Below are 25,122 nucleotides of genomic sequence, written 5' to 3' on the forward strand. Positions count from 1 at the left end.
AAAAGTCATGTGACAGCACTGAATACTGCAAAATAAAGCTGAAAAAAACGATTTTTTCCATTTTGAGGCATAAGGCTGAACTTCGCTCACATTAATGATTGCAGGGGAGAATTTAGGTGTTCGTGTGGACTTCTGCTTTAAAGCGGTAATAAACACAAAAGCAAACATTATATTACAGCTTACCAATTCTTAGACGTGATGGTTGTACACATTTTTTTTCTTCTTTCTTCTATTTTCATTTGGTGACTCAGCCAGTAAAGGCCCATACACACAATATAAGAATTGGAAGTAAAACGCCTTCCGACGAACGATCTGCTGATTTTCGGATCGTTCGTACAGTGCTTTCGACAGCCGATTCCGTTTTTTTCGTTCAACAAAAGCTGGATGTGCAGACTATAACGTTTTTTATCGTACATGAACTCAATGCCCGGTTTTCATTTTTAATTAGTACGGTTTTCATGCGTAAAAAATCGTAAGAGCAAGACTGCGCATGCTCAGAAACAAAAGAACATATACAAAACTATTCGACACATTATGCCACTTCTGAAGTCGCATTCTGTCATACAAGAATTTTAGTATGGTGAGTAACCTCTTCACTTTCGACATGAGACTAGCATGCCACAAAACGGACAAACGGTCGTCCAAAAATCTGATCGTGTGTATGAGGCTTAAGTCTGTTGTTTTTCAACAGAAAAGCTCTCCTGCAATTATAGGGATGAGACAAACATTTAACACTGGCAGGGGTGCTTAAAACTACCAGATTTTATTTATTTCTGTAAAACCTTTATCCCAAAAGGAAAAAATGTTTGTTGTAATGGATTTTAGTTTTAGCTTAAATCTGCTAGCACTTCTAAAACTCCCCTCCCCCCAGACTGACAAAGCTGCTGTCTAAATCTGCCCCTTATGCTAATGCAACCAAAGGTGTGTCTGTATAATACAGAGTGTATTACTGGCCAGATTACCAGGTGAAAACAGAGGGGAAAAAAGCCTAAAAAAAGAAAATGAATACAGCCACAACATCTAATAATTGGTAAGCTGCAATATACAGTGGTGTGAAAAAGTGTTTGCCCCCTTCCTCATTTCCTGTTCCTTTGCATGTTTGTCACACTTAAGTGTTTCGGAACATCAAACCAATTTAAACAATAGTCAAGGACAACACAAGTAAACACAAAATGCAATTTGTAAATGAAGGTGTTTATTATTAAAGGTGAAAAAAAATCCAAACCATCATGGCCCTGTGTGAAAAAGTGATTGCCCCCTAAACCTAATAACTGGTTGGGCCACCCTTAGCAGCAACAACTGCAACCAAGCGTTTGCGATAACGTGCAATGAGGCTTTTACAGCGTCCTGGAGGAATTTTGGCCCACTCATCTTTGCAGAATTGTCCTAATTCAGTTACATTAGAGGGTTTTCGAGCATGAACGGCCTTTTTAAGGTCATACCACAACATCTCAATAGCATTCAGGTCAGGACTTTGGCTAGGCCACTCCAAAGTCTTCATTTTGTTTTTCTTCAGCCATTCGGTGGTGGACTTGCTGGTGTGTTTAGGATCATTGTCCTGCTGCAGAACCCAAGTTCGTTTCAGCTTGAGTACACGAACAGATGGTCGGACATTCTCCTTCAGGATCTCTTGGTAGACAGCAGAATTCATAGTTCCTTTTATCACGGCAAGTCTTCCAGGTCCTGAAGCAGCAAAACAGCCCCAGACCATCACACTACCACCACCATATTTTACTGTTGGTATAATGTTCTTTTTATGAAATGCAGTGTTCCTTCTACGCCAGATATACTTGGACACACACCTTCCAAAGAGTTCCACTTTTGTCTCATCGGTCCACAGAATGTTGTCCCAAAAGTCTTGGGGATCATCAAGATGTGTTGTGGAGAAATTGAGACGAGCTTTGATGTTCTTTTTGCTCAGCAGTGGTTTTCTCCTTGGAACTCTGCCATGCAGGCCATTTTTGCCCAGTCTTTTCCTGATGGTGGAGGCATGAACGCTGACCTTAACTGAGGCAAGTGAGGCCTGCAGTTCCTTGGACGTTGTTGTGGGGTCTTTTGTGACCTCTTGGATGAGTCGTCGCTGCGCTCTTGGGGTAATTTTGGGCGGCCGGCCACTCCTGGGAAGGTTCACCACTGTTCCATGTCTTCGCCATTTGTGGATAATGGCTCTCACTGTGGTTCGCTGGATTCCCAAAGCTTTGGAAATGGCTTTATAACCCTTTCCAGACTGATAGATCTCAATTACTTTCTTTCTCAATTGTTCCTGAATTTCTTTGGGTCTCGGCATGATGTGTAGCTTTTAAGGATCTTCTGGTGGACCTTACTGTGTCAAGCAGCTCCTATTTAAGTGATGCCTTGATTGTGAACAGGTGTGGCAATAATCAGGCCTGGGTGTGGCTAGAGAAATTGAACTCAGGTGTGGACAACCACAGTTATAGTATGTTTTAACAAGGGGGGCAATCACTTTTTCACACATGGCCATGATGGTTTGGATTTTTTTTCACCTTTAATAATAAACACCTTCATTTACAAATTGCATTTTGTGTTTACTTGTGTTGTCCTTGACTATTGTTTAAATTGGTTTGATGTTCCGAAACACTTAAGTGTGACAAACATGCAAAGGAACAGGAAATGAGGAAGGGGGCAAACACTTTTTCACACCACTGTATAACAGTTTGGTTTGGGGTTTATTACCACTTTAATCATAGTTCCACTATCTAACATGTAACACGTTTGAGATAAAAGTTAAACCAAAAAAGTGTGTATTTGAGAGGGACTCAGTCACACTTTCTACAAAACAGAATAATATTTTTAAAAAACAGTTAAAATTTATTAAAAATTGCTGCGTCAACTCAGTTATTTCAAACTCTTACCAAACTGTAAAATCTTCATTTTATAGTAACTTAAATATCCATTGTGCTTCTACATATATTACATTTTAGTCCTGTGTACTTGATGTTGGTGATGATGAAGCTTGTTGTAGCCATTTTTTTTTTTTTTTACTACAGTAAATGTTTGTATACCACAGATGACATTAAATAATTATTATGATGGCTCCATTCGCACCTAAGCATGTGTATTGATTTACTGGTGTTTTTTGTCAACGTAGATGTAAACCCCATTCATGAAATCTGACTTTGGCACATACTGTATATGTGTAGTGTTTACCTATCTCTCTCCCCAAAGCCCCAAGTCCTGTCTCTTTCTGCTGCTCCGTTCCTTTGTTATTAGCATGATAACTTCTGACACAGGAGATGAAAACAATTTAAATCCATGAGGTGTGAATGGGGCCTAAAGGTCAAGATCATAAGATTCTGTAGTAATCATTGAATATTAATCTGGGATGAAATGTATTGTAAATAGAGAAATACACTTCAAAAATAAAAAGAACCTGATAGTAATGGAGACTGACTGAAGTAACAGATCTCAGATATTCCTAAAGAAGAAAAAAATAGGAGTTTTATACTCGCAGTAAAATCCTTTTCTCTGAAGTTCATTGACGGACACAGCTCCATTAATCTTGGCCGTAGGGTTATTACGCCACCTTCAGGAGAGGACTAGGCAGAACATGTAATACATGTGAAAAAACAACAGAACTGTACAGTTCCGCCCAGGAGGCGGTCCCTCTGGCAATAACTCCCCAGCCTGCTTCCGGCAGCTCAGTACGTCAACAAGCAGTATAACGTAAACTAATAGGAGGGGAGAATGCCATGTCTGTCAATGAACTTCAGAGAAAAGGATTTTACAGTAAGTACAAAAATCCTATTTTCTCTTTCGTTCATTGACAAACACAGCTCCATTAATCTTGACCATAGGGACGTCCCCAAGCAGTGTCATAATGAGGGGTGGGAACAGCAAACATAACTTCACCCACAACCAGAGGTGCTCCCCAACGGAGGAGTCACCATCTGAACCAACCGCATCAGAACTTGCGGTCAACATATGCCTCAGAATGCACTGACAATCAGAATGTAACTTTCTCTAACAAGTAGAAAGAGTGTAAATTGCAACATTACACAGCCGCCTGCAAAACTTTGCGGCCAAAGCAGGCATCAGAAGATGCGCTTACATCAACTTTGTGGAACTTTGTGAAAGTGTGAATGGATGACGAAGTTGCCGCCTTACACACTTGGGAAACTGACGCTTGATGTTGGAAGGCCCAAGAGGTCCCAATTGCTCTGGTGGGATGGGGCATGACAGGAAAGGGGGACACCTGACCCATCAGGGCTTAAGCCTGGACCACGATCTGTCTGATTCGCCGTGAGATGGTGGTTGACGAGACCGCCAGCCCTTTTTTCGGACCAGCTACCGAAACGAATAGAGAATCTGACTTCTGGAAGGGAGCCGTGGTAGACAGTTATTCCCTTAGGGCCCGGACCACATCCAGGGAATGGAGGGCCACCTCCTTAGGGTGTGTCGGTTTAGGACACAGAGATGGTAACACAATGTCCTCATTGAGATGGAAGGCCAAAACCACCTTCGGCAGAAAAGAAGGTTGCGGACACAACACCACCTTATCCTTGTGGATAACAAGATAGGGCAACTTGCAGGAAAAGGCCGCCAGCTCAGAAACCCTCCTGGCAGATGTAATAGCCACTAGGAAGACCACTTTCTGAGAGAGTCAACAAGGGAACTTCCCTGTTGTTCTCAAACGACAGCTTCTGCAGCGCCGGTAGCACCGGGTTCAGATCCCACGGAGTTAGGGCTGGTCGCACTGGGGGGACTATATGTCGAACCCCTTGCACAAAGGTGCTCACTAATGAGTGAGATGCCAGGGGTCGTTGGAAAAAAACAGCCATGGCTGATATCTGTCCCTTGATGGTGCTCAAGGCAAGCTTCTGGCCCACTCCTCGCTGTAAGAACAGCAGGATCCTGGAAATGGAATAGGTGTGTGGATGCCACCCCATCTCCTCACACATGGAGATATAAGCCTTCCACGGACGATGGTATATCTTCCGAGAAGAAGATTTTCGTGCCCTCAGCATAGTGGAGATTACCGAGTCTGACAGACCTCGGTACCTTAGAACCTGGCTTTCAACAGCCATGCCGTTAAAACCAGCAACGGTAGTAAAGCAGGATGGAGTATCGGACCTTGCGATAGGAGGTCTTATAGCATCGGCAAACGACAAGGAGCATCCACCACCAGGCATACTAGGTCAGCGTACCAATGACGCCAAGGCCAATTTGGGGCAATCAGTATTACTGGAATCCCTCGGCCTCCAGTCTACGCAGTAGAAGTGGTAACAGTTTGAGCAGAGGGAAGGCGTAAATCAGTCGGTACTGTTCCCATGGAGCTACCAATGCCTCTGGCGCGTCCACCCAAGGATCTCTTGCCCTGGACACGAACCTCCACACCTTTCCGATTGAGTGGAGAGGTCAAAAGATCCACATCTGGTGTGCCCCACCGCAGGCAAAGAAGCCTGAAAACCCCCGGATGCAAAGACCATTCTCCTGGGTCCAGCATCTGGCGACTTAGATAGTCCGCCTGCCAGTTTTCTACTCCTGGGATGTATATGGCGGACAGGGCTGGTACATGTCGCTCTGCCCACCAAAGGATGTGAGCGACCTCTTGTGCTGCAGCCACATTTCTTGTTCCTCCTTGATGGTTGACATATGCCACCGCCGTGGTGTTGTCTGACTGGATTATGATCGGACGCCCTTGTTGTCTCATCGACCATGTGGAAAGACATAGCCGGATCGCTCAAAGCTTGAGCACTTTGATCAGTACCTGGGATTCCTCCCTCGACCAGAGGCCCTGGGTCGATTGTACTCCCAGTAATCCACCACAGCTGGTCAGGCTGGCGTCCATTGTGATCACCGTCCAATGAATAGGCAGGAATCATTTCCTGGACCGAAGGGCCGGAGATCTCAGCCACCAGAGAAGAGAGTCCCTGACTAACTGGCTCACCCGAATCTGCCAATCCAGGCATAACAGAGATTTGTCCCATTTGGACAATATCTCCCTCTGCAAGACTCTGGTGTGAAATTGGGCGTACGGTACCGCCTCGAAGGAGGCTACCATGAGGCCCAGAACTCGCATGCAGAAATGCAGCAACGACCACCTGAGGTTCATAAGTAGTTTCACTGTGGCTCTGAAAGTTTGCAGTTTGTCTGACGGGAGAAACACTCTGGCTTCCATGGAGTACAAAAGTAAGCCTAGGTACTCCAGGCGCTGAGTTGGCACTAGTACTGACTTTTTAAGGTTCAACACCCACCCAAACTCCTGTAGAGTTTGCATGGTGATCGCCGCATCCTCCCTTAATTCTGAGGCGGAAGCTGCTCTCAGAAGGAGATCATCCAGATACCTCACGATCGCGATCCCACGTTGTCTCAACAACGCCAAAATTGGAGCCAATACTTTGGTAAAGACTCGGGGTGCCAAAGGGGAGAGCCACAAACTGATAGTGCTCTTCCCCCACTGCAAATCGCAGAAACCTCTGATGCCGAGACATATGGGTGTATGTAAGTACGCGTCCTGGATGTCCAAAGACTCCAGGGAGTCCCCCTGATGGAGTGCAGCAACTACGGAGTGAACTGATTCCATTCTGAACCTTTGTACTTTCACAAAGCAATTAAGGGCTTTTAAGTCCAGGATTGGACGTACCTCTTCCGTTTTGAGGACTACAAAGAGATTGGAGTAGAATCCCTGAAACCTTTCCGGTTTTGGAACAGGCACTGCCGGGACTAAGGGTATGCTGGAGGGAAAAAATCTGTTCGGTGGCCAAGAGAGGAACTCTATCTTGTAGCCCGATGAAATTAGTTTGCAGACCCATTGGTCGGAGTCGGGAGGCCCACCAAGCTGCAAACTCCCAAAGGCGACCCCCCACCCATGTGTCAGGTGGGGGCAAACCTTCATGCGGTAGTACTTTTGCTTGCAGGCTTTAGAGATCAGGGCTGCTTTTGTCCCTCCGCAGTCATCCTGTTCGGTCTGGGAGCGCTCACCTGAAGCCCCGGGCGGACGAAAAAGCCTTTTGAGTGGAAAAGGAGAGCCCTTGCCTGCGGCGTGACTCCTTACCCTTCTTGGACTGGGGGAGCAATGTGCTCTTCCCACCTGTGACATTCTTAATAATGTCATCCAGCGAAGCTCCAAATAGCCGTTCACCAAGGAAGGGCAAATCCGTCAGGGCTTTTTTAGATGCCTGGTCCACAGACCAGCATTTCAGCCAGATTGGGCGCCGCAGCACCACTGCTTATACCGATGCTCTGGAGAGCAGTGGGAGTGAATCCAGGGCCGCAAAACACAGACAACTCTGTGCACCAACTGGTCTGCTAGTTCTACGCAGACTGGAGGGGACTGTTGCTTCTCCAATTCACGGTGCAATAGTTTTCCCCACTCAGTAAGGGTCTGCGACACCAATGCCGTGCCCAGTACCAGTCGTAGCGCTGACCCCACCACTGTAAACATGGACCAGGCCACTGCCTCTGCCCTCCTGTCGGTAGGCTCCTTAAATGCAGGAGCCCCCTCTACTGGAATTGTGGTTACTTTATTTAACCTGGATACTGGGGGGGGTCCACGACTGGGGGAGCCGACCATTTTTTCTCTTCAAAGGGGTACAGCACCGCCATTCTTTTTGGGACCGAAAAGGTCTGTTGCGGGCTTCCCCATTCCTTGTATATGAACTTATCAAAATAAGTCAGATACGGAAACACCTTAGGTGTACGGGCTGGCTTATGGGACCCAAATCCCCCACCTCAGCAGAGGATCGTGCTGCATCCTGTATTTTCAGGGTATCACGCACAGCGGTGATAACTGCCCCATTTAGCGCTTTTTCCTGCACGGACCCGGACACAGAATCATCCTCACTGTCCGAACTCTCCTGGTCAGTGCGGGGCCCGAGTCTGAATCAGAGCTCTCCCCGGAGGAGGGGGGGCAGGGGCGTTTTTTACCCCCCTTGTGCCCGCATACCACCTCCACCCTGGCAACGAACGTTTCAAGGACCGCCAACAAAGCGTCCAAAGACACTGCACTGTTTGCAGATGAGCCGGTTGCAATTGCAGGGAGATCTGGAGAAGAAACACCAGCTTCTTACACCATGCTGACCCCACCCCGTCTGCCACTCTTGGGGACTTAGGACAAGGTGCTCATAAAAAGAAGGCTGAGACTTTGAGTGAGGTGAGCTAATGAGACCAGAGGATCCAACACCATTATATCAAACCATTTATTAATGAACAGTGGCATGATGACACAATAATGATCCAAGTAGAGTTAATTATAAGGTATTATAAATATACATCTGTGGTACTTTTTACACATAGTAGCCAACCCCCAGATGGTACAGGGCAACAAATCCGTAGAAGGTGAGACACCCATATAGAATGCACATAGTCACACAATAGACAGATAAAAGTGTGTTGGCATGTATCCCTAATAAAATAAATACAGATAAGGTGCATATCGTAAACCCGACGTGTTTCGTGCATCAAAACACTCTTCAGGGGCAATTAGCACCAACATCTAAAAAAGAAGAAAACAGTAGGAAAGGTAAGAACAATAATAATTGAAAGTGCATTATGAACAAGAGAGTATGCATATAGGGGAAGTGAAAGACCACTAACCCCAAATGAGTACTCCAGGGAAATATGAACTCCATGTTTTCCGCAGTCAAGCTACCAAATAAGTCTGGTCCGGGAGCTGAGGGAGGAGCTCAAAAGAGTGAGGAGGGGGGCCAAGCAAACACAAAGGTCCCCATTTATAAGTATGTCCACACTGGTACAGGATGAGGGTAAAGGTTCTGTAGTAATAAGAGTAATATACGTAAAATACAACTCCAGGCTTAATAAAGCCCCACATTTACAAATATATAATTATATGAAAAACCCTATAGCAATACCCTTACCTATGAGTGACCCGCAATATCTGACCCAGTAGTGGACAGTGCTGCATGAAAACAGGCTAGCAAGAAGAACTCTTTATGTAGCTAGCCACCCCCCCAAAACCAAAGAAGACTCCACCCAACATCACCCAAGGTGCTCAATCCCACCCTCCTAGTTGCTACAGACTGAGGGGACCCCACTGCAGGACTCACCACCCTGACCGAGTGCTGCTCCATGCTGTCACTGATTGCTGTGTCCTGTGTCAGAGAAAAACCATGCTGAGGCTACAAGAAATTGGCCGCCGGCAATACTTGTAAAAAAACAAAAACAAAACAGGGATAATGGCCGCCGAACTCTGAGGCTAAAAGAAAATGGCCCACAATCATGCTGTACAGAGAATACACTGAAAATGGCAGGGGTCAGCGCTATGGCGGCAGCACATGCAGAGCCCACAGACACCAGCAAAGAGATAGATGACAGTACAGGGACACAGACAGCCAGTGCAGCCCCCAATCAAGGATCAGAGCCCCCGGAGGCCCCCCGGCCCAGGTACATACACTGCACTACAGCCCAGTCATGCAGCATACCCTGGGGGAGAGACAGGGAGAGAGGAAAGGGAGAAGAGGGACCCCGTAATCGACCACCCAGGGAATGCCCAGCTGCTCTGTCCTGCCAAGACAGGGAGAGCTGTACTTACTGTCTGGACGAGCTGGAGGCATCCCATCACAGACCCACACCCGAGCACTACATGCTGGCTGTGGGCCACGGCACACTGTGACAAAAACATCCGTAGGCCGGTCATATGTGTGCCCCGGAGCATTGCGCTCACCGGCTGCCCCTGGAGCCTGAGCGGCATGTCGTGGCCGACACAGGATCAAAATCTTGCGCAAAAGGCAAAAAAACTGAAAAAACCCCGGGACCGATGGTCCCGCAGAGAGCCTAGGTCCTTCTCCTTCACTAAGCAGAGAAAAACTGAGCTGCAGGAATATTGCCAGAGGGACCGCCCCCTGGGTGGAACTGTACAGTTCTGTTTTTCACATGTATTACATGTTCTGCCTAGTCCTCTCCTGAAGGTGGCGTAATAATTAGAGGTCGACCGATATGGGTTTTTCTCTGGCCGATGCCCATATTTAGAAATCATGGCGGCCGATAGCCGATATATGATGCCGATTTTTTTGGGCCGATATGTTAGGCCGATATTATTTTATTTTATTTATTTTTTTCCTTTTTTATTTATTATTATTATTTTTTTAATACCCCTTGATCTAACACACCTTTCCCATTGGGGCGTTTTTCAGGCGCTTTTGGGCTAAAAATAGCGCCTGTAAAGTGCCTGCAAAATGGCTCCCCTGCAGTCTGTGTGAAAGACAGAGTGCTTTCACACTGAGGCGATGCGCTGGCAGGATCTTAAAAAAAAGTCCTGCAAGCAGCACGTTTGGAGTGGTGTATACCGCTGCTCCACCACTCCTGCCCATTGATATGAATGGGCACCACTGCCGAAGCGCATGCAATGCGATTTGGCAGCAGTGCTTCATGGGCGCATTTAACCTCTTCCTTGGCCGCTAGCTGGGTTATATGTGCCCCACTAGCAGCCAAATAGCACCGCTAAAATGATGGTAAAGAGACGCTAAAACTTGCGTTTTAACATCAACGCTCCAGTGTGAAAGTGGCCTTCATAAGTGATACAGAAAATTTCTTACATTTAAACATTTATTAAACAAAACAAACCTCCAATCAGTTTACTTGTATGTATGATTTAGATAAAAAAAAAACAAAAAAAAAAAAACTATATATTAAATAAAAACAGGTAGTCAAAACTTTTGCCCGAAAAAAAAAAATGGGCTAACTTTACTGTTTTTATTTTATTTTTAAATAGTGTATTTTTTTCCCAAAAAAATGCATTTGAAAGACCTCTGTGCAAATGCCGTGTGACATAAAATATTGCAACAACCGCTATTTTATTCCCTAGGATCTCTGCTAAAAAAAATATATAATTTTTGGGGGGTCTAAGTGATTTTCTGGCAGAAAATACAGGATTTTTACTTGTAAGCAACAAGTGTCAGAAAAGATTTAGTCTTTAAATGGTTAAACTGGGAACTTCTACACACAGAGATGACTTCATTCATTCAAGTGTAAACATTGTATCATTTAGTTCTTTTCTTGGCAGTCTGCCCAGAGAGGAGGAAAGTGTTGCTATGACGACTCAGGCAACTCACACTGTCTTCTATACAGAAGTCATTTCAAAGTCCCGCTGTAGCTATAAATCGGCTTTTTATCAGCAAAATCGGCCGATGCCGATTATTTAAAAAACGGCAAATATCGGCCGATATATCGGTCGACCTCTAGTAATAATGGTCAAGATTAATGGAGCTGTGTCTGTCAATAAACAAAAAAAAATAACCTTTATCACAGTATGTTGTATTAAAAATAAGAGGCATACCAACAGGGCCCTAGATTAATTTGAGATGAAAAATGACACTGTAATTTTATTGTTTACATATGATTTTTATTGTGTTTTTAGTGTATTGGCTTTAGAGCAATATCAATCTACAATTATGTAAAGAAAAAAAACTATTTTTTTAATTATAAAACAATGGAAACAATCCACTTACTTGCTACCAGCAATTAATATACTGTGTTGATATGGTTTTGTTTGAGAGTATGCTTTGTGTTGTGTATTGTTTAGAATGTTCATGTTCACAAGGATCCGTTATCTGCTTTTCAAGTTGCAATTAGAATTCCAGTCTCAACCTAACTACCCCCCCAAACTCTATGCTAACTAACCTGTGTAAAAAGGATGTGCTCCGGTCCAGTCACATGATCTGGCTGCAGGGGAGATTAGCGAGTGCCAACGATAGCTGGGACATGGTAGCCCATAGGTGACGTTACTGCACCAAGACATTCCCAGCTGTTGTTCAGCTCTCTCTCCCCTGCAACCGCTGCTGGGTGACATAAGGGATCACTTGACTGGAATGAGAATAGGTAAATATACACATTTTTAAACAGGTTAGTCAGCATAGGTGTTAAGAAGGAAAAGGGGACATTTTAATACTATTGGGTTAAGGCTAGAATTCTACTCTAACCTGCACAGATCTTTATATAATATTTACATACATTTGTAAAAGCAGAAAGGAAACATGAAAATGTTGGAAGAGGATAATATAATAGGGTGCACATTAAACCAAAATACTCTTTGCAAGTTGAATAATTTCTCCATTTGGAGAAAACCTTCAAAATTTAGTAGGGCCTCCATTTTTCTTTTCTGTATTCTACTATAGAAAAGCAGATGACAATGTGGATACACACCAGTGTCACAGGCATACCCTAAAGGAATTTATCCATACACATACATATAAGCTGAAGAGAGTAATCATTAGGATAGTTAAGCTGGCCATGCACCCTTTTCTTTTTTCAGCCAGAGAATCCTCACTCCACACAAATGAGGTGGATGGAGGATTTTTCCTGCAGATGTATTGTATTCTGACAGCGGCAGCCACTTCAGAAGCGCTGATCAGGGACTGCAGCCACAAATCGAGGTAAAATTTCGCACATGATCCTTTGACAGAATTCAATCAAATAATCAACTTCTGACAAGCAAGACTGGCCACATAACTTATCAAAATGTTTTCAGTTCCTGTTGAATCTGACAAATTTTGATCAGTGTATGGCCAGCTTCAGTGTGGAATGGAATTAGCTGTACCACCTATAGCCCTTGGCTCAAAGACAGCAGAGAAAGAGAACTATAAGGGCCGGTTCACACAGCGAGGCGCGGCGAGGCGTCTCCGACTTGCCTCGCCGCGACCTGCGGGGACCTCAGCGGCGACTTGCAGATGTCTTCTGTATAGAAGTCAATGCAAGTCGCCCCCGAAGTCGCCCCGAAGTAGTACAGGAACCTTTTTTCTGAGTCGGAGCGACTCGAGTCGCTCCTCTCAGAACGGTTCCATTGTACAGAATGGGGGCGACTTGCGGGAGCGAGGCGAGGCGAGCCGTGTCGCCTCGCATCGCCTCGCTGTGTGAACCGGCCCTAAGGCAGCTCTATCGGCTTGTGTTTGGGCAGTTTATATGTATAGAGAATGGGAGATCAATTTAAACATGTAGGCTGTAGATCCAGTGTACCCGATTACAACATTTAGCCACCAATGAGATTTTAAAAACCACTTTGATAACAGTCCTATGGAAATTACTTCTGGAAACTGATAGGCTCTATAAGATAATTTTTCCTTCAGACGCTTGTGACAAATGAGGAAAAACAACAACCTGGCTATCTACAGAACAACTGTTACAGATGAAATGAAAACAAGGAAAAGGCAAAAAATAAATGAGTAACTGTGCAGTACGGTGAATTATAGCAAGCTACTAAATGAGAAATACAGAAATTAGGGCACATTGATTTTTCGGTTTACATTCCTTAGATTACACCATGGCACAAATTAGTATTGATCAGCAAAGTCAATGTGTGGTTAAGTAAATAAAACATAAATGTAGTTTAAACAGCAATTTTTTATATGATACAGGCATTTTATTCAATGTTAACAATTTTCCCAAATGGTAGAAGTACACCAAACAAAATGTAAGTAAAATGTGCTACTTATTTTATCCTGCAGGATCAACCATGAGGAACCTGACTATAACACAATGGTAATGCGGGGCCTTTGAATGTACAGTAAAACCTTAGTTTGAGAGCGTTTTGCAAGACAAGAAACATTCTTTAATACATTTTGACTTGATATAAGAGTAGCATCATGTCACAATTGAGTATAAAGCCCCTTTCACACATGCAGACCGTATGTCTGTATTTCATCCATCCGTTTGCGGATGAAATACAGACATACATGCATTCCTATGGGATTGCGGGTGTCTGCGGATGAACATCCGATATTGTCCATCTCCGCAATGGTCCAATTCTGCAGACGGAGGAATATCCTACTTTTCTATCCGTCTGCAGAGTGGAACGGATGAACAGGACAGACGGTCCGTGTTCATCTGATCCCCCATAGAGATCGGAGATCTGACAGGGCGGTCCCTGCACCCTGTCATCTGCCGGCTCAGCGGAGATAAACAGAGCGATCCCCGCTGAGCAAGTGGATCATCACGGGGCGGATCATTATGGATCCGTCCTGTGTGAAAGGGGCCTAAAAGAGAAGAGAGGCACCTATAAGTGTAGCAATATGGTTACATTTATGAAGGTACAACATTTAGCAACATGGTTGATGTTTAACCACTTCCCGACTAGCCGACGTCATTATACAGCGGCAGGTCGGAGCGATCTTACGAACAGTCGTAGCTATACGTCGGTCACTTTAACCACTTCCCGCCCAAGGTACGTCCTTGACTTTCTGGGGGTATATCTGAATGATGCCTGAGGCCACAGACATCATTCAGATATCGGCGTTTTCAGCCGGCGATTCCCTGCACTATAAAGAATGGTCATAGCGACTGTTCCACCGCTTGATCGTTCTTACGGGAGGCAGGAGGGGACGTCCCCCCCCCGCCGCCCTCCGGTGCTTCTACCGGCTCACCGCTTCCATAGGTGAGTCGGTCACAGGATCCGCCGGCCCCCGGATAATACCATAGAGATTTCCGGCGGACCAGATTGTCCCCGGAGTCTCTATGATTGTTTGGAGGCCGGGCGCGATGGCTAGGAAGCCAGGATAGGTTTTTTATTTTTTTTATTTTAGGCTTCCCAGCCTAGAGGTGAGATATGGGGTCTTATTGACCCCATATCTCACTGTAAATAGGTCCGATCGTGCCATATTCCTATTACAAGTGATGTTTACATTCCTTGGAATAGGAATAAAAGTAATAATTTTTTTAAAGTGTCAAACAAAAAAAAAAAAGTAAAATTAACAATAAAAAAAAATGAAAGCGCCCTTGTCCCCGTGAGCTCGTACGCAGAAGTGAACGCATATGTAAGTCCCGCCCACATATGAAAACTGTGTGCAAACCCCACATGTGAGGTATCGACGCGAGCATTAGAGCGAGAGTAATAATTCTAGCCCCAGACCTTCTCTGTAGCACAAAACATGTAACCAGTAAAAAATTTAAAGCGTCACCTATGGGGATTTTTAAATACCAAAGTTTGGCGCCATTCCACAAGCGCATGCAATTTTAAAGCGTGACATGTTTGGTATCTATTTACTCTGCGTATCTTCATCTATCACATTATGCAAAAAAATTGGGCTAACTTTACTGTTTTGTTTTTTTTTAAGCATGAAACTGTTTTGTTTCTGAAAAAAACGCGTTAGAAAATTGCTGCGCAAATACCGTGCGAGATAAAAAGTTGCAACAACCGCCATTGTATTCTCTAGGGTCTTTGCTAAAAAAATAATGTTTGGGGGTTCTATGTAATTTTCTAGCAAAAAAATGATGAGATAAATGTCAGAATTGGCCTGGATGCGAAGTGGTTAAGCGGGATAGCAGGCATGTGCGCACCTGCTGCGCAGCCGGGGTGGCGATACTCGTGACTGCCGGCCACGAGAGGCAGAACAGGGACATGCGTCTGTAAACACACACATCCTAGGTCTGTGAGGAGAGGAGAGATCACTCGTGAGTTCCTACGAGCTGGGAAACACAATCTATCATATGCTATAGCAGTGAAGGCGAACCTTGGCACCCCAGAGGTTTTGGAACGACATTTCCTATGATGCTCATGCACTCTGCAGTGTAGATGAGCATCATGGAAAATGTAGTTTCAAAACATCTGGGGCACCAAGATTCGCCATTACTGTCCTATAGTCAGTCCCATCCCTCACATTTAGAACACACACATAGGGAACACAGTTAACCCCTTGATCACCCTCTAGTGTTAGCCCCTTCCCTGCCAGTGGCAATTATACAGTAATCATTTTTATAGCACTGATCGCTGTATAATTGTCAATTGACCCAAAAATGTATCAAAAGTGTCCGATGTGTCCGCCATCTTGTCGCAGTCTCGATAAAAATCGCAGATCACCACCTTTACTAGTAAAAAATAAATAAAAATGTCATAAATCTATACCCTATTTTGTAGACGCAAACCAATCAATATATGCTTTTTGCAATTTTTATTACCAAAAATATGTAGAAGAATACATATCGGCCTAAACTGAGGAAAAAAATGTGCTTTATAAAAAACAATTGGGGCTATTTTTTACAGCAAAAAGTACAAAATATTGTGTTTTTTTTCAATATTTTCGCTCTTTTTTTGTTTATAGCGCAAAAGATGAAAAATACAGGGGTAATCAAATATCACCAAAAGAGAGCTCTATTTGTGGGAAAAAAAGGATGTCAATTTTGTTTGGGAGCCATGTCGCACGAGCGCGCAATTGATCGCTGTATAAATGTCACTGGTCGAAAATAATGTCCGATGTGTCTCCCGCAAGCACGATATAAAAAACGCACATCGCCGCCAATACTAATAAAAAAACATGTAATAATAAAAATGCCATAAATCTATCCCTATTTTGTAGACGCTATAACTTGCACGAACCAATCAATATACGCTTATTGCGTTTTTTTTACCAAAAAAAAAAAAAATGTAGACGAATACATATCGGCCTAAAATGATTAAGAAATTTGTTTTTTTATATATTTTTGGGGGATATTCATTATAGCAAAAAGTCAAAAATATTGCTTTTTTTGGTTTATAGCGCAAAAAAAAAAATAATAATAAAAAAAATTAAAAAAAACAACGCAGAGATGATCAAATACCAAAGAAAGCTCTATTTGTGGGGGAAAAAAAAGGACGTCAATTTTGTTTGGGTACAGCATCGCACTACTGCACAATTGTCAGTTAAAGCAACGCAGTGCTGTATCGCAAAACATGACCTAGTCACTGAGCAGCCAATTCTTTCGGGGCTGAAGTGGTTAAAACAGGCAAGTCTAAGTATGCAGGCATCCAGGGTAAAGCTGTCCACATAGGACATCCTCCACGCCACCATTGACCCTTCCACACTGCACTCCACAAGCGGTTTAAGCCACACTTTCAGATCGCTCTACTGCAGGGTAGTCTCCCCGGTCACGATTGCAGACTGACAGCAGTGAAAGCCAGCAGTGCAGAGGAAGGTCTATGTGGACAGCTTTACCCCGGATACCTGCATACTTAGATGTCCCTCTTTTAACCATCAACCATGTGAGTTGCTAAATGTTGTACCTTCATTAAATGTAACCATATTGCTACACTTAGAGGTGCCTCTCTTCTCTTTTATACTCTGTAGCTCCTTGTGAAGGCTTTCATTTGTGGATGGACATTATATGGTTACACAACCTATAACATTGCTGTAATCTTTTTAAATGGACTATAAACTGAAGGACTTATGAATATATAGTTGTGGAACAAATCATTTGAGTTTCCATTTTTTCTTATGGGGAAATTCACTTTGATACACAAGCGCTATGGATTACAAGCATGTTTCTGAAATTAATGCAATCCAAGGTTTTACTGTATATGCATGTGTGTAATATATATATATATATATATATATATACAGTGGTGTGAAAAAGTGTTTGCCCCCTTCCTCATTTCCTGTTCCTTTGCATGTTTGTCACACTTAAGTGTTTCGGAACATCAAACCAATTTAAACAATAGTCAAGGACAACACAAGTAAACACAAAATGCAAATTGTAAATGAAGGTGTTTATTATTAAAGGTGAAAAAAAAATCCAAACCATCATGGCCCTGTGTGAAAAAGTGATTGCCCCCCTTGTTAAAACATACTATAACTGTGGTTGTCCACACCTGAGTTCAATTTCTCTAGCCACACCCAGGCCTGATTATTGCCACACCTGTTCACAATCAAGGCATCACTTAAATAGGAGCTGCTTGACACAGTAAGGTCCACCAGAAGATCCTTAAAAGCTACACATCATGCCGAGACCCAAAGAAATTCAGGAACAATTGAGAAAGAAAGTAATTGAGATCTATCAGTCTGGAAAGGGTTATAAAGCCATTTCCAAAGCTTTGGGAATCCAGCGAACCACAGTGAGAGCCATTATCCACAAATGGCGAAGACATGGAACAGTGGTGAACCTTCCCAGGAGTGGCCGGCCGCCCAAAATTACCCCAAGAGCGCAGCGACGACTCATCCAAGAGGTCACAAAAGACCCCACAACAACGTCCAAGGAACTGCAGGCCTCACTTGCCTCAGTTAAGGTCAGCGTTCATGCCTCCACCATCAGGAAAAGACTGGGCAAAAATGGCCTGCATGGCAGAGTTCCAAGGAGAAAACCACTGCTGAGCAAAAAGAACATCAAAGCTCGTCTCAATTTCTCCACAACACATCTTGATGATCCCCAAGACTTTTGGGACAACATTCTGTGGACCGATGAGACAAAAGTGGAACTCTTTGGAAGGTGTGTGTCCAAGTATATCTGGCGTAGAAGGAACACTGCATTTCAGAAAAAGAACATTATACCAACCGTAAAATATGGTGGTGGTAGTGTGATGGTCTGGGGCTGTTTTGCTGCTTCAGGACCTGGAAGACTTGCCGTGATAAAAGGAACTATGAATTCTGCTGTCTACCAAGAGATCCTGAAGGAGAATGTCCGACCATCTGTTCGTGTACTCAAGCTGAAACGAACTTGGGTTCTGCAGCAGGACAATGATCCTAAACACACCAGCAAGTCCACCACCGAATGGCTGAAGAAAAACAAAATGAAGACTTTGGAGTGGCCTAGCCAAAGTCCTGACCTGAATCCTATTGAGATGTTGTGGTATGACCTTAAAAAGGCCGTTCATGCTCGAAAACCCTCTAATGTAACTGAATTAGGACAATTCTGCAAAGATGAGTGGGCCAAAATTCCTCCAGGACGCTGTAAAAGCCTCATTGCACGTTATCGCAAACGCTTGGTTGCAGTTGTTGCTGCTAAGGGTGGCCCAACCAGTTATTAGGTTTAGGGGGCAATCACTTTTTCACACAGGGCCATGATGGTTTGGATTTTTTTTCACCTTTAATAATAAACACCTTCATTTACAAATTGCATTTTGTGTTTACTTGTGTTGTCCTTGACTATTGTTTAAATTGGTTTGATGTTCCGAAACACTTAAGTGTGACAAACATGCAAAGGAACAGGAAATGAGGAAGGGGGCAAACACTTTTTCACACCACTGTATATATATATATATATATATATACATACACATATACACACACACACACAATATATCTCACAGAAGTGAGTAGTACACCCCTCACATTTTTGTAAATATGTTATTATACTTTTTCATGTGACAACACTGAAGACGTGACACTTTGCTACAGTGTAAAGTAGTGGGTGCACAGCTGCTGGCAACAAAAGTGAGTACACCCCTACGTGAAAATGTCATAATTGTCATGTGACTCAGTAGTGTTACAAGGTCTCAGGTGTGAACGGGGAGCAGGTGTGTTAAATTTGGTGTTATCGATTTCACTCTCTCATACTGGTTACTGGAAGTGCAACATGGCACCTCATGGCAAAGAACTCTCTGAGGATCTGAAAAAAAAATCGTTCTATATTGCTCTATATAAAGATGACCTAGGCTATAAGAAGATTGCCAAGACCTTGATCTTGATCTGCAGCATGGTGGCCAAGACGATACAGAAGTTTAACAGCATAGGTTCCACTCAGAACAGGCCTCGCTATGGACAATCAAAGAAGTTGAGTGCATGTGCTCAGCGTCATATACAGAGGTTGTCTTTGGGAAATAGATGTATGAGTGCTGCCAGCATTGCTACAGAGGTTGAAGGTGTGGAGGGGTCAGCCTGTCAGTGCTCGGACAATATGCCGCACACTGCATCAAATTGGTCTGCATGGCTGTCGTCCCAGAAAGAAACCTCTTCTAAAGACGATGCACAAGAAAACATGCAAACAGTTTGCTGAAGACAAGCAGACTAAGGACATGGATTACTGGAACCATGTCCTGTGGTCTGATAAGACCAAGATAAACTTCTTTGGTTCAGATGCTGTCAAGCATGTGTGGCGACAACTAGATGAGAAGTACAAAGACAAATGTGTCTTGTCTACAGTTGAGCATGGTGGTGGGAGTGTCATGGTCTGGGGCTGCACAAGTGCTGCGGGCACGGGGGAGCTATAGTTCATTGAAGGAACCATAAATGACATGTACTGTGACATACTGAAACAGAGCATGATCCCCTTACTTTGAGACTGGGCCGCAGAGCAGTATTCCAACATAACGACCTATATAAGAAGAAAAACACAGACGAGTCCATAGTGCCCTTCCCACTGCATTTGCCAATCCGAATTGGAAGCCCACCACTTCTGCAGCGCCTGTACTTCCCCAATTCAATGGATAACCCAGAATTCAGGTGAAAACAGTTGATTTTACATTACTTGATTTTTATTTGCTGTTTTTCACAGAAGAGCTCTATAGATCTATTGTGGACCAAAGCAATATGTATGCTGGTCAATTCATCACCACTAATCCCCAGTTGGTCCTTGCCAGAGATTCGAAACCTATTATGGTTTTCGAAATTAAGACCTTCCTGGGCCTGTCCCTCCTGATGGGCATAACTAAAAAAAAAAGTGAGTTGCGGTCATATTGGTCCACTGACCCAATTCATCATATGCCTGTGTTCTCTACTTGCATGACCAGGACACGATATGGGCAGATCTTGCGATCTATGTACTTCAATGACAATGAACTCTGTTGTCCTCGGGGTGACCCTGGATTTGATCGGCTCTACAAAATTCGCCCCTCTTAAACCACTTCAACTAACAGTTTGCAACCTTGTTTACTCCTGATCAAGTTGTCTGCATTGGTGAGTCCCTGATTAAATTTTCTGGCCGCTTGTCTATCAAACAATATCTTCCCAGCAAGTGTGTCAGATATAGGGTCAAGATGTATAAGGTCTATGACAGGGTAACATTTTTTTTCCCACAAAGTTGTGCAAAAATGTACAGGACCCTGAAATCCAATCACCGCCTTCAGGCTTTCGCTTCCTCCCTACCTATCATTTTCGGAGGCCATGAAATGGCCAGCTGGCACAAACGCCCCCCCCCCCACCCAAATGACTTCAAGCTATTTGCTGAGAGGCATGTTGAGTCCATGGAATATTTTGGAGTGTCTACTTTCCAAAATGGGATAATTTGGGGGGTTTTGTGCTATCTTGGCATTTCACGGCCTCCGAACTGTTATAGGTAGCGAGGAGTGAAATCAAAAATGTACGCCCTTAGAAATCCTGAAGGCGGTGATTGGCTTTTGTGTCCTCTATGCGGTTAGACTGCCAAAACGTCCCACACGTGTGGTATCCATGTACCTGGGAGAAGCAGCAGAATGTATTTTGGGGTGTAATATCACATATGCCCATGTCATATTTGAGTAATATATCAGTTAGTGACAACTTTGTGTTCATTTTTTTGGTCATTTTTCAAAAAATAAAATATTCAACGGCTCAAAAGCCTCTCAGCAATTTTCTCGGGGTGTCTACTTTCCAAAATGGGGTCAATTGGGGGGGGGGGAGATGTACTGCCCTGGCATTTTAACACCTCAAGAAATGAGATAGGCAGTCAAACTATAAAAGCTGCGTAAATTCCAGAAAATGTACCCTAATTTGTAGACACTATAACTTTTGCGCAAACCAATAAATATACGCTTATTGACATTTTTTTTTTTGCCAAGGATATGTGGCTGAATAAATTTTGGCCTAAATGTATGAATTAAATTGAGTTTATTGGATTTTTTTTATAACAAAAATTTGAAAATATCATTTTTTTTTCAAGATTTTCGCTCTCTTACCGTTTATATCGCAAAAAATAATAATTGCAGAGGCAAATTTACACTGTTATACAAGTTGTACTCTCACTACTTTACATTGTAGCAAAGTGTAATTTCTTCAGTGTTGTCACATGAAAAGATATAATAAAATATTTACAAACATGTGAGGGGTGCACTCACTTTTGTGAGAATATATATATATATATATATATATATATATATATATATATACACACACACATACACACAAATATACACACATACATTGCCTTGAAAAAGTATTCATACACCTTGAAATATTCCACATTTTGGTACGTTTCAACCAAACACAAATGGATTTTATTGGGATTTTATGTGACAGGCCAACACAAAGTGGCACAAACTTGTGAAGTGGAAGGAAAATAATAAATGGTTTTCAAAATGTTTTACAAATAAATATCTGAAAAGTGTGGCGTGCATTTGTATGGAGCCCCCTTTACTCTGATACTCCCAACTAAAATCTAGTGAAACCAATTGCCTTTAGAAGTCACCCAATTAGTAAAAAAGAGTCCACCTGTGTGTAATTGAATTTAGGATAAATACAGCTATTCTGCGAAGCCCTCAGAGGTTTGTTAGAGAATCTTCGCAGACAAATAGCAGCATGAAGTCAAAGGAACACACCAGACAGGTCAGAGATAAAGTTGTGGAGAAGTTTAAAGCAAGGTTAGGTTATACAAAAATGTCCAAAAGCTTTTACCATCTCACAGAGCACTGTTCAATCCATTATCCGAAAATGGAAAGAGTATGGCACAACTGTAAACCTACCAAGACATGGCCGCCCACCTAAACCGACAGGCCGGGCAAGGAGAACATTAATCAGAAAAGCAGCAAGAGGCCCATGGTAACTCTGGAGGAGCTGCAGAGATCCACAGCTCAGGTGGGAGAATCTGTTCACAGGGCAACTATTAGTCGTGCACTCCACAAATCTGGCCTTTATGGAAGGGTGGCAAGAAGAAAGCCATTGTTCAAAGTAAGCCATAAGAAGTCCCATTTGCAGTTTGCAAGAAGCCCGTGGGGGGCACAGAAAACATGTGGAAGAAGGTGCTTTGGTTACATGAGATCAAAATTTTACTTTCTGGCCTAATAGCAAACATTATTTGTGGTCAAAAATTAACACTGCACATCACCCTGAACACACCACAGTGAAACATGGTGGTGGCAGCATCATGTTGTGGGGATGCTTTTCTTCAGCAGGGAAAGGGAAGCTGCTTAGCATTGATGGGAAGATGCCTGGAGCCAAATACAAGGCAATCTTAGAAAACCTGTAAGAGTCTGCAAAAGACTTGACTGGGGCGGAGGTTCACCTTCCAGCAGGACAACGACCATAATCATACAGAGCTACCATGGAATGGCTTAGATCAAAGCATATGTATGTGTTAGAATTGCCCAGTCAATCTCCAGACCTAAAACCAATTGAGATTCTGTGGCAAGACTTGAAAATTGCTGCTCACATATACTCTCCCTCCCATCTGACACAGCTTGAGCTATTTTGCAAAGAAGAATGGGAAAAATGTCACATGCTGGTAGAGACATGCCCAAAAAGATTTGCAGCAAAAGGTGGTTCTACAAAGTTTTGACTCAGGGGGGCTGAATACAAATGCATGCCACACTTTTCATATATTCATTTGTAAAAAATGCTGAAGAACATTTATCATGTTTCTTCCAGTTCCCAATTATCTGCCACTTTGGGTTGGTCTATCACATAAAATCCCTATTAAATACATTTAAGTTTTTGGTTGTAACACAACAAAATGTGGAAAATGTCAAGGGTTATAAATACTTTTTCAAGGCACTGTATATCTATATATATCTTGCCTCCCATGGAGATGACAAATCTATTTTAAACCTATTAAAAGTGTCACTAAAGGCAATTTTTTACACAGTAAACAAGTGTGGAATGAGGTGGATATGAGACATCAGTGAAATTACACTTTTGATGCTTTTGGTCCCCTGTATCTGTATTTGGTAAATACATTCATTGCTTTCTCCAACAGCACAATTTTCTTTCTGTAAAAATCCTAAACTGTATTAGCTCAGGGTATTCTTACGCATTCTACCATAAAGCCATGATTAATTTACCCATGCTTCTGCTTGTATAGGTTTGATGTTGTCCAATAGCACTTCTTCATAATTCCCATAATCACTAAATTTTACCACTGCCGTTGTTCCTGAAGAGTGTAGTGCTTCAATTTCAGCTCTGTAATACTGCAAAAATAAAAATTAAAATAAGAAACAAACACCTAAACAAAAATCATCCATGATTGCTCTATAGTGATAAACTGTAAAATCTGAATTGTTACGAGTACATCGAGTACCTTGGGTCTTGTTAAGTAGATAAAAATTGTGAATGATTGAAGGAATTTTGAGTCACTTTAGATTCCTCATGACCATAATGGGTCTTATAAAGGGAGGATGGTAAAAATTTTACTTTTCCCTACAGCTTACTTATAAAATCATTTTCTTGGAGTACATCACAGGACACAGGAGCCAGTTATAATATTAACTATTTGGGTTATATGCCACCCATAGGTGAATGGACACTGGTAGATCGATTAGCTCAATCAAACAGGAAGTCCTCCCTTATATAACCCCTCCTACACAGGAGGTACCTCAGTTTTGTAGCAAGTAATACATTTCCCAGACAAGAGGGGAGGGACCTCTGTGTTCTGTGATGTATTCCAAGGAAAGGATTTTACAGGTAAGCTGTAGGAAAAAATACAATTTTATTTATCATACATCACAGGACACAGAGCCGGTTATAATAACTATTTGGGACGTCCCAAAGCAATACCCTTGAGGGGAGGGAGACACCATAACAAACTGCCACCAGAAAAGGACCTACTCTGCCGTTTGTAATATGTTGAGGACAAAGGCAGTATCCTTCATGGTTTTGACATCCACATGTGAATGTATGAACCAAAAGTACAAATAGTGGTCATCTAAATCTGAGCCACTGATGCCTGATGGTGGATGGCCCAAGATGCACCCACATATCTGGTAGAGAAGCTCTCCCCAGTCAATGTGGGATTTTGCCCTTAAAAACCATAGGCTTCAATGATAAACTGTCAGATCCAATGCCAAATAGTCGACATGGATGCCTCCTGCCCTTCCTGGGCTCTTCTGGCTGCACAACCAGGATTCCTAACCCGTGTTAAAAACTCAAGTAAATCCTGAGCGTCTGAACTACCTCTAGGGTATGTAGCGATCTTTTTCCTGCTGACTGTGGATTAGGAAAAAGAAAGCAAAATACTGTCCTGATTCAAGTGAAAACTAAAAACCCCTCTAGACAAAAAAGATGGAGGAAAACGCAACATCACCTTATCCTGATGCAAGACCAAGAACGGCTTCTTGCATAAAAAAGGCCGATAGCGGTGACACTCCACTTGCTGAAGTGATAGCAACCAAAGAAACCACCTTTTAAATCAAAGCACTAACACGGTTTCTCAAATTGGTTCAAAAGGTGGCCTCTGCAAAGACAGTCAATAGCAAATTTAAGTCCCAAGGCCACAAGGGTGGCCTGACTGGCGGGACTGTCTGCAATATAACCTGTATGAAGTATGAGATAAGGTGTGAGAAAC

At 43.1% G+C, this 25,122-nt stretch overlaps 1 protein-coding gene across 1 annotated transcript in view; it reads right to left on the reverse strand.

Annotated features, from left to right (window-relative positions):
• TDRD3 (tudor domain containing 3) overlaps positions 1–25,122 on the reverse strand; it is a 439,138-nt gene that overhangs the window by 17,710 nt on the left and 396,306 nt on the right. The window contains exon 12 of the mRNA XM_077483142.1: positions 23,624–23,749. Coding sequence (XP_077339268.1) covers positions 23,624–23,749 — 126 coding nt within the window. The remainder of the gene's footprint in view (positions 1–23,623; positions 23,750–25,122) is intronic.

The sequence above is a fragment of the Lithobates pipiens genome, unplaced genomic scaffold, assembly GCF_037356315.1.
Source record: "Lithobates pipiens isolate NorthernLeopardFrog02 unplaced genomic scaffold, aLitPip1_a1.2 Scaffold_16, whole genome shotgun sequence".
Taxonomy (NCBI): Eukaryota; Metazoa; Chordata; class Amphibia; order Anura; family Ranidae; genus Lithobates; species Lithobates pipiens.